General features: G+C 35.9%; 1 protein-coding gene across 34 annotated transcripts in view; it reads left to right on the forward strand.

The window, feature by feature from the left end:
• Positions 1-17672, forward strand: part of PLEKHA5 (pleckstrin homology domain containing A5) — a 179151-nt gene that overhangs the window by 97627 nt on the left and 63852 nt on the right. For 16 of the 34 annotated variants that reach the window (XR_008912200.1, XR_008912199.1, XM_007503558.2 and 13 more), the window contains 4 exons: positions 7090-7190; positions 8745-8860; positions 9186-9203; positions 13913-14380. Coding sequence is in view for 32 of the 34 variants with exons in the window: in XM_007503558.2 (XP_007503620.2) it covers positions 7090-7190; positions 8745-8860; positions 9186-9203; positions 13913-14380 (703 nt within the window). In the remaining 2 variants the exon portion in view is untranslated. Of the gene's footprint in view, positions 1-816; positions 3387-7089; positions 7191-7544; positions 7686-8701; positions 8861-9185; positions 9204-13912; positions 14381-17672 lie in introns of those variants that run through there. The other 18 variants (XM_056799313.1, XM_056799318.1, XM_056799319.1 and 15 more) reach the window with 3 other exon arrangements.

Genomic DNA, 17672 nt, shown 5'->3' on the forward strand with positions numbered 1-17672 from the left:
GGACAAATCATTTCGCCTCTACTAACCCTTCATTTCTTGTTCTGTACAAGGATAGTATGGGAGCTGATGTTCTCCTGCTTAACTCTAAAATTCTTCGTCTCTAGAGAGCAGCTTTTTTGCTATTTTTCCTGTTAACACATGATTCAGATTCATAGAATCTTGGAGTTGGATAGAACCTCAGAGACCCACCTGTTCAGCATAGAATAAGAATCCATTCTAAAGCATTCCTTAACAGTAGTAATCCCAGACCTTTCCTTAATTTGAAGACTTCAAGTGAGGGAGAACCCATTATGTAAAACAAGGTAATTGGGCTGCATGAATTATGGTGCCAAAGCAGCTTTAACTCTCAGGAACTATTGACATTCTGAGGCATCCCATTCTCCTTTTGAATGGTCCTTATTTTTCACAAATTTTCCTTAAAGGCAAATCTAGTCCCACCTCCTGGGGTCAAGCAAAACACTTACACTTGATACACCCTGAAGACCACTAACATATCCCCTTTTGTCTTCTCTTCTCCTGCCTAAATCTCTGGTTTTTCCACTTGATCTTCCTATGACCACACATTTAGGTCCTTGGTCATACTGTTTGGCTCCTGGATAATCTCCAGCTCTTATTAGTGTCCTTTATAAAATGTGGTGCCCCCAACACAACACAGAACTCGGTGACTATTTCCTAAGAACAGACTCTGTACCAGACACCATGCTGGGTGCTAGAGATTTTTTTTTAAGCCACACCCCACTTGTGCTTATGTAGTTTTTTTGAACCAAATGTATGATTTCACACGAGTCCTTAATCATATTTATCTTACATTTTCAGTGCTGTGATCCAGTCCATTTGATTTTTCTCCTACTTTTGTATCAGTAAAACCTATTGAATCAACTATGTGTGATTTAATGCTAGATCACAAACTGAATGTAGACTTATTTTTAATTAACCAGAAAAACAAAAATGTGTCTGTTTCTAAGTTGTCTCAGTTTATTTCATTTTACTCATCTGATTTCACTAGTCCCAAACTTAAAAATAAAGTGTTAATGTAAAATACACAGGAATTTCTTTCAGCACTGACCAGGTTTTAAATTATTAGAATAAATGTCTCATGAGAATAGGGAGGAGAACTATCCAGAAAAATTGAAAGCAAAGTAATTTGAATGTAAATTTAAAATTGCAGCCTTTTCTGCTGTTGTGTTAAACTTCTATTTCTGACTCTTGATTTTGGTTTGTATGGTTTTTTTTTTAATATGGTGAATTATTTATAATCATTATATTGGTTAAAAACTCTTGATCCTGTAGAACAAGAAATAATTCTAGACATGAAGAGAAAATAGGAAAAGGTTATCTGCTTACAGTAACAGTTTAAAAGTCAAACTATAAAGTCTACACAATTATACAATTCATGGCATGTATAAGCTCCTAAGGGCTAAGCTATTTAAATTCTTCAATAGAAAAAGAAAACTTATCTCATTTATGATATAAAGTGGAAGCAGTATTGCAATGCAAAGAATATCTATTGGCTCTGGATCCAAAGAACTTAAGTTCAAAAATCTCTGATGCTTAATAGTTCTGTGACCTTGAGTAAGTCAGTTAAGCTGAATTGGCCTCAATTCCTCCTTAATTTTGCTCATGGATGGTTGGATTTTAGAAAGCTTTTTTAGTCACTGTTACTTCTAGATGCATGAGCCTATGAGCCTAAAATTGTTGGTCTTGAGTATAATCTCTTCTCTACTTAATGGCTGTTTTTAAACTCAAGAGTCTTCCTTGAAGACATTAAAATGCCAATACATTCATTGTGTATTATTCATTGTTTTTAGATTATTATAGATTAGTCATTATTTTTAAAATGATAATAACAAAATATAAAAGACTTTTAGAATCAGTTATCAATTTTAGACAGTGACAGTCGTTTTGTTGCTTAGTTATTATGCTTTAAGGTAATATTAAGTCTTTTTTGAAAATTATATAACATTTCAATGAATAGTTCTAACCACAGAATTATTCACCTTTCCACATTGTAATTTGTATTTATCATAAACTTTAATTGTTAATATTGCATTCATGTAAAAAACATGTTCTTTCTACTTTGTAATTTATAGTTATCTTAAAACTATAATTATTGATAGTGTATTCTTCCACAAACTATGTAATTAGATGTGATTGAAAACCATTGGTGTGTCCTAATTACCTGGTTTTCTCAAGAGCATTTTTTCATAGAGTTGTTGTTCCATACCAGTTTTTCTTGTACCTACCTTTCTTGCTTCTTGTATAGAGTTAACATTAAGTCAGGATTCATAAGCTTTTAATTAGTAACTCCCTTTCCTAATTATTTGATAAATTTCTCTAATACAAGTTCTATTGTAAAACATTAAACATAACAAGGGATAAATAAGGGCATGTTATTTTTAACTCACTTTTAATCCTTTAAAATAAAAATTTGCCTAATTCTGTTTTCCTTCAATAATAATGAAATTTTCTTTTTATTTCTTAAGAGCGCATTTGCTCTCATAGGAAAAATTTGTGTTCAGTGTGACAAAAATAAAAATCATGAGTAAAAAGTTACTCAAAGGGGAAAATATTTTTAATTGAAGGCAAAATTGTTTAATAATGCTACCTGCTTTGAATCATTACTGCTTGTTCAAGGACCTGTTGCTAGGATTGTTGTTCTTGATAAAATAATGAAATCTTCCTAGCTTTGTGACCGTGACCCTGGGCAAATCCCTTGGCCTCTGTTTTCCTCAGTTTCCTCACCTAAAGGGTGGGTTGGAGATAATTATGGTACCTACTTCAAAAGGGTCTTTGTGGGGATGAAATAAGAATAATTGTGAAGTGCTTAGCACAGTGCTCAACACATGATGTAAAATTGTCATTATTAGCATATGCAAAGCAATTTGTAAATCTTGAGGTCCTATGTAAATGCTAGCTATTTTTTTTTGCTGCTGTTATATTCAAATATTGTACTTTGTTTTAAAATTTTGCTTAAATTTGATACTTTTTGTTTTTAACACTCATACCCCAATTTTTGCGCTCTTTGTGGCAAATAGAAGGTTAAGCAAAACCAGTCTACACAGCAAACATGTTATAATATATTATAGACAACACTCCACATACCTAATCTCTTAAAGAAAAAAAGAGGTTTTCCATAATTTCAGGTTCTCAATCAAAATTGTTAATGACAACTTGCTATCTGTTCAATGGTTTTTATAAAACTATATACTTCTCAATGATCTACACTTTTGTATATTTTTGAACTTAACAGTGGAAGATGTTTTTATCATATCCCTTTTTTTGTGAACTAAGAAACTAGAATGCATTAAACTTTAGCTTTTTTTTTCATATTCTTTGGAAATTTTAGCCCTCAGGCATGTAGAAAGTAAATAAAAATTTTTAAAGTACTTTATATTTTTCTGCTTCAGATTCCTTAATATAATATTTATATCTGCTTTTTCTCAGGCACATGGCTATACTAAAAACCTTTCATTTTTCCATAATATTTATGCCTTAACATCAAATACATGTAGATCCATATAATATCAAAATTATGATTTATTTCCATACATGGTTATTTTCTATTTGCCTTAGAGTCATGCTCCTTTTTTTCCTAAGACAGTATTGTTTCATAGTGACCCTTAAGACAGGAATTCATAATGTAGAAAAAAATAGTACAATATCATTGTTAAAAGTATATGCAGGGCCTCAGACACTTCCCAGCTGTGTGACCCTGGGCAAGTCACTTGACCCCCATTGCCTAGCCCATACCACTCTTCTGCCTTGGAGCCAATACACAGTATTGACTCCAAGACGGAAGGTAAGGGTTTTAAAAAAAAAGTATATGCAGGGGGCAGCTAGGTAACTCCATAATTTGAAAGCCAAGCCTAGAGATAGGTTCAAATATGGTCTTGGATACTTCTTACCACTGTGACCTTGGGCAAGTCATTTAACCCTCATTGACTAGCCCTTACTGCTCTTCTGCCTTGAAACCAATTCACAGAATTGACTCTAAATGTAAAGTAAGGGGTTTTGGTTTGTTTGTGTTTTTTTAAATACAAATATCTGTTATTTCTACGGTTCTGTGGCATAGAAAGATGCTAAAACATCTTAATTTTGTCCTATTAACAATATGTTAAAATGTACAATTTTTGGTTTATTCTCCTAAAACCAAAATCAGCAATACAAACATGTACTATTTAAATCATTGTAAATCATTCATTGGTTCTCATCTTGTTTGGGGGTTGTTAGTGGTGGTGACTTTTGTGGTGAGAATTTGGTTGGGGGGAGAGAGGTGTTAGACTTGGCTTTTCCTTGTTATTATCCAAAAAATGAAGCACTAAAACCCCCAGAAGCCCTGGCACTAGTTGCTGAGCTGAGCAAGGAGAAAGTCCAAGATGCCCCATAAGAGAACACCATTTGGAACAAGGAAATCACTTGGCTGACTTTCATTATATGCATAAATGATACAATTACAAAACCATGTTATGTTGTTATGAGACCGGGTTAGGTAGAACTAGGCCCCTATTTAATTTATTTTGAACTTTTGTTAAGTATTTAACATGCTCAGCATGTCTGAGGTCCTGTGGTCGGTCATTGTAATCAATCATCGGGCTTTTATTGTGTGACAAACATAGTGCTAAGCCTGGGAAGTCAAAGAATAAAGCAGTCCCTGCCTAACCAGGGGAGGCAGCTTGTAGGTATCAAGACATTTGCAGGATCCATTGGGGGAAATTCCCCCTGGAAGGGAGCGTTTGAACCTTGCCTTGAGCACTGGGGCTGAGTGAGATTAGGAAGAAGTGTGTTCCTGGCCTGAGGGAAGGCTAAGCAAAGGCGAGGAGTGGGTGACCCGCCATGGGAAGGGCCGTGTCCTGTGTGAAGCAGCGTGTATAGGGAGGAGGAGTGTGGACGGACTACAAAAGTAGGTTGGATCCTGTGGATGGCTTTACGTGCCAGACACTGTGTGGAGTTTGTTTGCTGCTAAGGGGCCACTGTTGTGACTTGAGCTTCAGGAAAGTCACTTTGGGGACAGACTTCGAGTCGTAGCAGAGTGAGGGAGCACAACGTCCAGCCTCTCTCGCTGCTCTAGCAAGGATTTTAAAGAGACCACGTGACAATCGGGAAGTTCAAGGATTTTTCTTGCCCAGTTCTAGGTGGGGATAGCCCAAAGCCTGTAGAAAGCAAGGATGAAGTCTCACCAGGAACACCTGACTCACAAACATAACATGGCCCACGGACCAATAGCAAACTAGGGAAAACTATTCTACAACCACATACTCCCAGGGAGAGGAATGAGAAGGCGAATCCCTGAAGCTTGCAGCTATATCACTGGGACCCAGAAAAGGATGGCAGTAATCTGGTCATGCCCTTGTGCAGAACTTTGGAGGGACAGCTCCTGGAGGGCCTGAAGGATCGGTATCAGTATCAGGAGGAAGCAAGCAATCTAATCAGTAAGCATTTATTAGGCACCTACTGTGTGCCAGACACTGTGCTGAGCACTTAACAAAACTTGGCCAATAAGCCTTTTCGGAGGCCTCTTAATTCTGCTCTTCCCTTGGTTGATTATTTTCAACTTGTCCTGTCTAGGGTTTGTACATTTTTCATGTGGTCTCACCCATCAGACTGAGTTGCTTGAGCAGGAACCATCATTTGCCTTTCTTTGTAACCCAGGTACTTAGCATAGTATGTGGTCTCTAGAAGATGTTTAATAAATGTTTATTGACAGATGAAAAAAGCCCCAATTTGCAAAGTAAATGTTGGGAAAACACACATGGTAAATGTTATAAATATGGACATAAAGAGCCATGGATGTCCCAAAACCCAGAAGAAAATAACTCCATATCATATCTATAAGCAAAACCCAAAGAAACTCCTAGATGTGCCAACAAACTAATGGAATTCCTTGAAGAAATGAAGCAAGAATTTAAAAGTGATCATATATATAAACAATATTGGAGCTATAGAGCAACCTGGAGACCTAGAAATTTATATATATATATATATATAAATGGATGGTTTCCTTTGTAACCCTATGTATTTTATTAGATGCACTTAAAAACATACACTTAACTGCCAAAGGGTTCATGTTACCAAAAAAAGTTTAAGAATCCCTTCTTAATCCCTGGAGGAAACATTTGGAAAGGAATATGACATAGCTAGACACATTGGAAAGAAAAGAAATAGCTTAGTTCAAGATGTACTGCAAAGCATTATTCAAGTAATATCTCAAAACTAGATTGGACCAAACTGAAATCATTGATTCCATAAAACAATAAGAAATAGTAGGAAAAAGGTGAAAGACTGAAAACCTAGAAGAAAATGTAAAATATCACCTGTCAAAAGCTAGTCAAGGAGAGCTAATCCAAGAATCATTAAACTACCTGAAAACTGTTCTTCACAAAGGCTAAGTACCATCATTCAAGAAATTGTGAATAGAAACTGCTTGTATTCCTTAAACCCTTAGGGCAAAGTGAACTTGGAAAGAATCCACTAGTCAAACCTGAAAGAAATCCCAACATCAACATGAACCTTCTCAGAAATATTCTTATAGCCCAACTCCATGTTTTTCTGGTCAAAGAAAAAGTGCTACAAAGCAGTCAGAAAGAAAATTGAAATGCCAATGAGCCATAGTCTGGATCCTCTTAGGAAAATCATTTTGGATTTGAATGCAGGAAACTTGTAAGTGGGAGAGATCAATCAGAGGCAATTGCAAAGATTAAAGAGACAGATTGCCTGCATAAATGAATAGATATTTGATAGATTTAGAGATAGAGAGGGTGTTGGAGATTCAACAACCTAATCCAGCCTCTATAATCAAGGTCCAGAGAATAATTGACTTGACCGATGTTACATAGCAAAGTTAGAGTTCACTCAGACTGACTCATCCAGTACTGTTTCCTAGTAAACCACACTGCCTCCCAATATCTTAGAGCTTCCACAAAGCTTTTAACATATTAGGAAAAAGAAGACATGTCTACAATTAATCTCTTCATCTCTACAATTAATAGAATATTTTTGTATTCGTATATTTTGAATTTTCACATGTTAAACCATTTTGAGAATACTTTTGCTATGGGAAAACATTTTTAATTTTTATTAAATATATTTTAGATGAAAAAGAAGAAGGCATATTGGGAAGCATTCTCTTGCCTAGTTTTCAAATAGCTATGCTAACCTCTGAAGACCACATTAATCGCAAACATGCTTTTAAGGTAAGAAATGTGTTACACATTTTTTTAGGCTTCTATTTGCATTTATATTAGAAGATGAAGAAGTTATTTTGCTCAATTACTACAAAGATATAGATAGATATAACTGGATATTTTATAATATTTAGATACAGTAAAATTCAGTTTTCAAAATGACATTAAGATTTCAAAAATAACATTTTAATGCTATAATGCATCCATTTAAGAAATTAACTTATGGTTTATTTTAAAGAACTCATTAATATAAGGGTTGACTTCGGACTAGATTAAAATTTAGAAATAATAGTTTGGGTTTTTAAAAAAAGGTAATTTTCCTTAATTCTAAATGAGTAGTTTTAATATTGATTTCTTAAAGATTATTTTGGTATATTTTTCATGATAAGAACAATAATTTATGCTTTAAATTCTCTCCACTGTATTATTTGCTTATTTGGAATTATGAGCTGCTCTTAGCTATCTCAGAGGCCTTTAAGCTACATTCTGCTGCATGTCAAAAGGGTAAGTCAGAATTTGGTCTATGTTGATTTACTTTAATTCTCAAAAATTTCATTCCAATTTTGCACTTTAAAAAATGTTTTTTAAATAGATTATACAGTCCCCTCGTTTTATGCACACCTATTTTATAAAATTCAAATGAAGAACTTTACCAGTTAATCTGATCACTTTAGAAAAAAATAAAATTATTTAGGCCCCAAGGTCAAATTTTTTTTTGCTAATTTTTTTTGTTTGACTTTTTAAAATTATAAAAGTATCCAATTAACTGATGAATCTTCCCTTCATTAAGTTCTAAGACTGAAAGGGAAGTAAATGCTAAAAAATGTGTATGACCTTAGTTGCTTATAAATATTTTTCTCCCCCTTGCTTCACTTAGACTAGAAGTTCTTAATCTTTTTGTGTCACAGACACCTTTGGAGGTGTCTGACAAAGCCTATGGACTCCTACACTTGTTGCCTACATTCCTAAATTGAAGGAAATACTACATTTCAGTTAGAAGTTAGTGAAAATAAAGATGCATTTTTTTCCAATCAAGTTCACAAACTCCTTGAAATAAAACTGTCCAACTTAAAAACAACTTATTCTAAGCAGAACTATTCATGACCGAGGGAAATTGGTTAAGGAAGGGAAGAGTGTTAGGAAACTTGAATTTCAATTTACTTTGCCACTGATTGCTGGATAACCCAGGGTGAGTCATTTTTTGGTAAATAGAAGTGAGATCCTCAACTAGCGATAAAAATTGCTGAGGCTGGACTCAGGTTAGATCCTATGTACTTAATTTCTGATCCCTTTTAACCTATTAGCTTTTTTATTTTCTATTGAAATTATCAGAGAAGCAGAGTAGGGAAAAACAGAAGTACATATGCTATCTTATGACTATTTAAAATTAATCCCCCCTGAAATAAGAGGAAACTTTCCACAGTAAAGAAGAAACATCAAAAGATATCTTTTTTTTTTTTTAAATATGAAGCAACTCAATAAAGAAAAACTAATTTTTTCCCCCATTTTTCTTTTACCAGATTCATGTTTTTATTTTTAAATGGCCATGTCATTTCCAATTAGGCCGCCCATCCAAACATGCGGACCTATTATTTCTGCACTGATACAGGAAAGGAAATGGAGTTGTGGATGAAAGCCATGCTAGATGCTGCACTTGTACAGACAGAGCCTGTGAAAAGGTAAAAGCACCCAAGAGCAATTGTGGAGATTCCCAGTCATACATGCACTTCCATTCATTTAAATAGATGTTCCTATTATTGTATTTGCTTCTGTGTGCATGTGCATCTACGTGCAAATGCTTGATATCTTTATCACAGGAAACCTATGTCCTTAGTTGATGAGATTAGTAGATTTTTTAAATTTTTTAATGCTGGCTTAAACTTCTTGAGAATGCCACCTGATCTCTTTTCCCATCTTTCCTCTATTCACTCATTTTCACCTGTCACTTTACCAGAGATGAGTCCAGACTCCTAATATTCAAACTTCAATTTTTTCTTCTTACAGAATTACCTTTAATTTCAGGTAAGTACATTTTTTAGTTGTTATGACCAAAATTTTACCCAGATGTTTTCCAACAAGATAATTTCGTTCAACTCCTTGCTCCCCAAAAGAGAATTAGTTTTACTGAATTTAATTATATATATAAGGTAAATTACTTAAGTTTTGTAGATGGTTTTGATTTCAAACATTTTTATGCTACAACCAAGTAATATTTGCCAACAAGTTAAATGATTTCATGAATGTTTAATGATTTTTCTCATATTTTATTTCCCTTCAATGGAATATAGCAGTTTCCCACACAAATAGATCCAGAAAATACCAAACTACTAAAAATGGATTTTCCATCTGATTTGTTTAAAACCCAAAATTACAATTGATTTTAGTATATTTATATAATAAATTGAAAATAATGGGAAGAAAATCTCTTTAAATTCTATAAACTAAATAAAGTTTTACATTAAAATAATATTTTATCAGCCAAGAAATAATTTTAAGGAAATCCATGATATATGTAAATGTTTATTGATCAATGGCTAAATATTATTGAATATATACTCTACAACAAATGTGCTAGGTATAAAATAATTTAACCAACGTTTATTAATTTCCTACTATGCATACAAGACACTGCACTAAAGATGTTAATTGTATAAAGGAGAAAAGCAATGTCTCTATCTTTAAGTATATATTACAGTGTTGGAGGTGATAGTTAATACAGTTACATAAATAAATATGACAGACAATGATGAGAGCAAAGGGAGGTTCTTCACAGATTTAAGAAATGGTGTGACAGAAGAAAAACAACTGCTTGATCATATAAGTTGATGGGGATATGATTGGGGATGTAGACTCTAGTGCAAATATCAATAATATGGAAATAGGTCTTGATCAAGGACATATCTAAAAGCCAGTGGAATTGAGCGTTGGCTACCGGAATGGGGTAGAAGGAGGGGAGAGAAAGAACATAAATCATGTAACCATGGAAAAATTCTCTTAATCAATTAAATAAAAATTTTAAAGAAAGACAGAAATGTGTGAGATGGGAAAGATTTTTTTTTTAGCTGAGATAATGAGAGGATGTTCATGAAAGGAGTGTTCCATAATTATTCTGAACCATGAAGAGGAAAGATTTCAACAAGGAAGATATGGAGCACAATATCAAGCATAATGCTCCTCTTCTGAATAAATAGAGGTAGGAGATGACAAGATTATAAAATCAAGAGATATCTTGGTTAGCACCAATAGAACAAGAAAGGAAATAGAATTCAGTCATGATCAAAAGGCAAGCTATAATTAGTTAATGAACAACCTTATTTGCCAGATTAAAAAGTTGACATTTTACCTTATAGACAGTGGGAAGACATCGAAGGCTTTTTTTGCAGGAAAATAATCTAACATGATTAGGCCTAAGGATAAGGAAAATGAATCCTGCAGCAGGATGCAGGTTCATTCAGAGAGAAATATGAATGGAAAAAAGGATCCCAGTTAGAGCACGGTGGTGTTTAATTTTTTTTAACCCTTATTTTCTGTCTTAAAATCGATACTAAGGCAAAAAAGATGAGGTGTAGGCAGTTGAAGTTAAACAGTTCTTTTCCCAGAAATTGTCATGTTTTCCTTTGTAAATAAATTCTAATTCCAGCTGGTTCATTCTTATCCAGCATTATACAATTCATCCTTCTTTTGGTTTATATTTTAAATTAGAGGTTATAGTTTTAGTTTTTTGTTTGTTTTATTGCCTCTGTTTTCCTTTTTAAAAATTAATTCATATATGTGAATTCTGTGATTGTTATATGATAGATTCATAATACAAGGTATGTATAGCAATAGGGCAAATACTTAAGTATTTAGGTAGACTAGATGATAGATGTAAAATATCTTTTTATTTAATTGATTAATTTAGAGAATTCTTCCATGGTTACAAGATTTATGTTCTTTCCCTACCCTCCTCCCATGCCCCCTCCCATAGCCAACCCACAAGTCCTCTGGGCTTTACATATTGTCATTGATCAAGACTTATTTCCATATTACTGATATTTTCACTAGGGTGATCATTTAGAGTCTATATCCCCAATCATATCCTCATTGACCCATGTGATCAAGCAGTTGTTTTTCTTCTGTGTTTCTACTCCCACAGTTCTTTCTCTGCATGTGGATAGTGTTCTTTCTCATAGGTCCCTCAGAAATAAGATATCTTTCTTGCTTTTAACACCATTTTAAAGAGGCAAAACCCTTTAAGAAAATAATAAAGAAAAGAATTAGATTGTCTGACAATATAAATCCTAACCTGCAATTTTTGTAGTATTACACTTCTATTTTGATTATAAGAATATCATTTTTCTGCCACAACCCCACATAAGTGCCCTGATATTAAAAAAGCTACACTTTTTTCCCATTAAGGATATTGGAATTTGAAAAACCATATGGCATAAATTGAATACTTAAAGTAAAGAATATACATATTATTTAATAATAGAAGAAGACTATGACTTGAATATTTGCTAAACATAGTATCTTCTAAAAGAAGAAAACTTTGGCATAAAGTAGATATAAGCAGAATCAACATTTTCAGTCTAAAAACCAGAGGCTTTAAGTAAATAATTCTAAATAATTATGAATCGAAGGGGAAAAAATAGGATATGCTATCTGGCTAATCAGAAAAGACCACAAGAAACAGCCCTGGGCAAATAGGCAAATATTCTCTGTCAAGAGTGGAGGGAGAGGGGGCAGCTGGGTAGCTCAGTGGATGGAGAGCCAGGCCTAGAGACGGGAGGTCTTAGGTTCAAATCTGGCCTCAGCTACTTCCTAGCTGTGTGACCCTGGGCAAGTCACTTGATCCCCATTGCCTAGCCCTTACCACTCTTCTGCCTAATACACAGTATTGACCCCAAGACAGAAGGTAAGGGTTTAAAAAAAAAAAAAGAGTGGAGGGAGAGGGAGAGATGAGAGGAGGAGGCAGCCTACACCATTTCCCATTCTTTATTTTTTTATTTTTATTTAGAATATTTTTCCATGGTTACTTGATTTATAATCCACTCCCACACCCTACCCCTGCTCTCTCCTCCCCACTCCCAGAGCTGACAAGCAGTTCCACTGGGTTATACATGTATCATTGTTCAAAGCTCATTTCCATGTTATTCATATTTTCAGTAGAGTGACCCAATCACATCATTATTCTACTACATGATTGATCATGTATTTTTCTAAATCATTTCTGGTTCCGCAGTTCTTTCTCTGGACATGGATAGCATTCTTTCTCCTAAGTTCCTTGGGATTGTCCTGGATCGTTGCATTGCTTCTAGTAAAGAAGTCCATTATATTAGACTGTGCTACAGTGTATCTGTCTGTGTGTACAACTTTCTGGTTCTGCTCCTCTCACTCTACATCAATTTCTGGAGGTCTTTCCAGTTCACATGGAATTCCTTCAGTTCATTAATCCTTTTAGCACAACAGTATTCCGTCGCCAACAGATGTCACAGTTTGTTTAGCTATTCCCCAATTGAACGGCAGCCCCTCATTTTCCAATTTGTCGCCACCACAAAAATCGTGGCTATCAATATTTTTATACAAGTCTTTTTCCTTATGATCTCTTTGGGGCAGAAACCTGGTAATAGTGTGGCTGAGTCAAAGGGTAAGCATTCTTTTAAAGCCCTTTGGGCATAGTTCCAGAGTCGTTGGACCAATTCACAACTCCACCAGCAGTGTATTAGTGTCCCAGTTTTGCCACATCCCCTCCAACATTTATCACTTCCTTTGCTTTCATATTGGCCACAATTTCCAGTATTAAAGTGAATCATTTTTGATCACACATGTTTTGATGGATATATGATTAGGGATTTTGACTTTAAATGATCACTCTTTTGCAAATATGAATAATATGTATGTAGGTTTTGATTAATGATACATGTGTAACCCAATGGAATTTCTTGTTAGCTCAGGGAGGGGAGAGTGAAAGACATGAATTATGTAACCATGGAAAAATATTCTTAATTCATTTTTTTTTAAAACCTTACCTTCCATCTTGGAGCCAATACTGTGTATTGGCTCCAAGGCAGAAGAGTGGTAAGGGGTAGGCAATGGGGGTTAAGTGACTTGCCCAGGGTCACACAGCTGGGAAGTGTCTGAGGCCAGATTTGAACCTAGGACCTCCCGTCTCTAGGGCTGGTTCTCAATCCACTGAGCTACCCAGCTGCCCCCGCTTAATTCATTTTTTAAAAATAAGGTCTCTCCCATAATTTCTTAGTAGTCTCAGACCATTTTTTAAAATCATTTTGTGTGGCATCTACACATTCCTTTCAGGTTCTCTACATATGCCTGAAATTGGGCATAACACTCTAAAGGTCTTCTCCATATCCTTATTATAATAGGAACATTACTATGTTTTTTTTACCATTATCATAATATGTTCTAGCACTGTGCTTATATTTTAATATCATTGCATTTATCCTAATTTGGTGTTCACTATAATTCTCCTCACCTCATCTCCCTATGAGTTTCCCCACCCCATTTTTTATAACCATATATCAACTTGGTATATGAATAAAAGTAAATTTAGTTTTTTTTTTCTTTGAATATATTGTAGGGTAAAAGTGGTGATGAAAATTAATGTTTATCTAGCACTTCAGGATTTTTTAAGTGATTCGTATAAATTATCTCATTTGAACCTCATATCAATAATACTGGTTGTTGTATCAGTTTTACTAAATAGCCTATAATTCTTTTTTTGGTTTCAGAGTGGATAAGATCCCATCTGAAAAAGCACCATCTAGAGAAGTCAATAATATTTCCAACCATAGGGTGCTAATTAAGCCAGAGATGCAGAGTAGTCAGAAGAAGAAGGAAGTAAGAAAAATTGAAGAAAAAAGGGCCTTAGAAGCTGAAAAATATGGATTTCAGAAGGATGGTCAAGACAGACCTTTAACAAAAATTAACAGTGTAAAACTGAATTCTCTGCCCTCAGAGTATGAGAGTTTAACAACTAGCACGAATCCTCCTGGACGCTACAGGCCAGCTCAAACCAATGGTTCAGACACTAAAGCAGTCAATGTTAGCCTGGCAGACCTTAGAAGTGGAAGCCATCCTAATACTGTACCAGTGCATATGGAGTCAGATCGCGTCATCCAGAGAACCAATTCAATGTTGCAACTGGAGCAGTGGATCAAAATCCAGAAGGGGAAGGGTCATGAGGAGGAGCCCAGAGGGTAAGTGTCTCCCTGTCGAACTTGCTGTTTAATTGGATAGTTTTTAGCATGGTGGGGTTCTCCACTAAAAAATAGCAGCCCCTAAAATTATCTACACCACCAGGCAAGCCAGTCCTCACGGTCTGTTCGGAGAAGCTTCTCTGTGGTCTCCCTGTTTTCATTCGCTTCTTTCTCTGACCCATTCTGCGTGCACATCTGCTCCCCTGTCCCAGCTCCGACCCATCACTCCCATTTCGGGGTTGCCCGGGTCTTCAGGGTAAAGAGCAACCTCCTCTGTTTCTTATTTAAATCCCCTCCTGACCCATCCTACTTCCCCTTCATTCTGTGTGACTTGGCCTTCTCGGCAAACTGTCCCAGAGGCTGTGTTCTGGCCATGATGTCGTCATCCTCTTCCTCGCCTTTGCTCAGGCCGATCCCTATGCAGAGAGGGCTGCCACTCTTCCCCACTGTCTCTCACGTTGGCCCCTTTTCTCCATGCTGTCCACTCCCATTCCGCCCTTAAAAGCCTCTCGCCAGGAGAGCCAGATGGGTGAAGAAGAGAAGGACTACATCTGTTATTCTTAAAGCAGCGTCTGGTCACATTGCTCCAGATGCTTCTGATAAAACGCAAGCTCCTTTTTGGGATTTACCTCTTCTGACTTCCCATGACTCCCTCTCTCTTGTTCCCTATAGGAGCCTGGCCCACTGGCCTCCTTGGGGTTCCCAGTAGCCCACATTCTCTCCCACCTCTGTGCCTTTGCATAGACTGGTTGCCATAACTGGAAAACTCTTCCTTAGATCTCCCTGCCAGCTCTTGGAATCCACTCAGGTGCCATTGTAGCAGTTAAAATTAGTTTCTTTGCTAGACATATTATATTTTATGAGGTTTATTAAAGATTAAGAATTTAAGAAAAATACAAGTAAGAAAGCATGTGCCTAGGAGGGCCGAAAGGCCCATTCAATTTCACTTACATCATGAGAGATGCGTCTGCTTGGAAGCAGAAGTAGGAAGAGAGCTCAGTAGGCTTTTACAGCCAGTTAAATAGAAATTTTGATCTCGCCCAGGTGGAAATCTCAGTGAGATTAGAGGGCATCCTGGGAACTAGAGCAAGGACTTCTGGAGATTGAAGTCCGGGGTTCAACTCTCCATTTCTACATTTCTCCGTATGATCCTCTGGGGAAAAGGTTTTTCCCAAAGGATCATGAAAACATAATCAACTTAAAGATTAGAATAATTTGGGGATAAGAGGGAAAAAAACAAAACCAATAATTGCTGGACTGATTTGTCCTTGACTAGCACGTGCCCATGTAGTGTGGGTGTGCACAATTTTGGATGCTAGACCAAGCAAGATGGAGATTTAAAAATCACACCATCAAGACATTTTTGCTGTCCCTCTAGTTCAGTGGTTCTCAGCCTTTCTAATGCCATAACTCCGCAATACAGTTCCTCGTGTTGCAGTGACCCCAAACCCAAAAACTATTTTGGTGGCTACTTCAAAACTGTAATTTTGCTACAGTTATGATTCGGAATGTAAATACCTGATATGCATAATGTATTCTCATTGCTACAAATTGAGAGGTTGAGAACCGCTGCTCTAGTTAATGCTTTCTTCTCTCCTGCCCATATTTCTTTGTGTCTATTTTGTGCGTACCTTGTATTCCTTTATCTTCCTTATGCTTGTTGCTCTGAATAAATGGTATTGAATTAGATAATTCAGAACTGGAAGGAACCTTAGAAGGTGAGTTCCGACCCTTCATTTTACAGATAAAGGAAATAAGGCAGAGAGAAATTAAGTTAATTTCCTAATCATACATCTAGTAAGGGCCTTGGTCAAGATTCTAACTCAGATCTTATTGATGCTAAGTATAGCATTCTATAATACTCTATCCACTATACCACTATACCATGCTACTTCACAAAAGAATTACATAGACTGTGAGCAATTTTCAATTCTAGACTGGGGAGTTTGTATTTTAAAGCTACCTGCAATAGGAAGTCACTGAGGTTATTTGCCCAAAGCGCTTCCGAAAGATTATTTGTGTATTTTTGTGGAGTATATATTGGACAGGACAGAAACAAGAAGTAGGAAAGCCCATCAGGATGCTGGTGAAATGGCCCAAGTACCTAGTGGCAAAGAACTTGAAAAGGCATACTTACTCAATAGGAAGGAGGGGCAGATAAATGTAGGCAATACTATGGAGATGCCATTAACTGCAGGATTCTCGACTGGTTTGCCCCTAGATTTATTCAATGCTTATCTCAAGTGCCAACCTACATGGGACCATTTTTAATCTTTTCCCCCATGGCTAGGTTTCTCCCCTCCCAACCGCCCCATCCCAATTTTTTTTCTTTGTGCATATTTCACATTTACTTATTTGCATATCTCAGGGGTCCCAAAAAACGTACACTCTTTTTAAGATCAAAAAGTATTTCCTTTTTGTCTTTTTTTTTTATCCCCATCACCTAACATGTAGTACCTCCCACAAGGTGTAGGTACGGAATAATTACTACTTGATTGAACACAAACCTCCTTTTTATATATTTGATTTAATCCAGTTGCTTTTTCCATCTTTTTGTTTGTTTTGTTTTTCTAAACCCTTACATTTGTCTTAGTATCAATTCTGACAGAATTGTGGCAAGGGCTAGGAAATCAGGGTTAAGTGACTTGCCTGGGTTCATACAGCTAGGAAGGGTCTGCAGCCACATTTGAACCCATGTCCACCCAAACTCAAGTCTGGCACTATCCACCGTGCTACCTAGCATCCCCTCCATCTTTGTTATATTCAGTACCATTTCTATTTTTTCTAGAATTACATCTAGTACTGTGAGGTTAGACACCAAAAGTCATTTTTTAAAATTCTTTCATCTTTCATCGTTAATGCACTTGAGATGACTTTACTTAGGTTCCCCACCCCCCAACCCCGGCTTTCTATTTGTAGCATAATTTACCAAATTACTTTCCATACTTGGATAAACTAATTCACAGTTCCATCAGCAATCTGTTATGGTGAGCCTGTCTTTCAACATTCAATATTTGTATATTTTGTCATCTTTTCCAATTTACTGGGGATGAGGAGAAACCCCATGTTTTTTAATTTGTATTTCTCTTATTCTTAATGATTAGATGCAATATTTTCATGTGGTTATTTACACTATTCAATGAAAACATTTTATCCTTTGATTTATTTATTTGGGAGTAGCATTAGGTGTTTTTATGCAATTTTTTTGTTGGTTGTCTACATATTTTCTATATCCAGGTTTTTAAATGAGAGAGAGAGGGAGAGGGGAGGGGGAGGGAGGTTATTCTTCAGG

This window comes from Monodelphis domestica, chromosome 5, assembly GCF_027887165.1.
Source record: "Monodelphis domestica isolate mMonDom1 chromosome 5, mMonDom1.pri, whole genome shotgun sequence".
Classification (NCBI taxonomy): Eukaryota; Metazoa; Chordata; class Mammalia; order Didelphimorphia; family Didelphidae; genus Monodelphis; species Monodelphis domestica.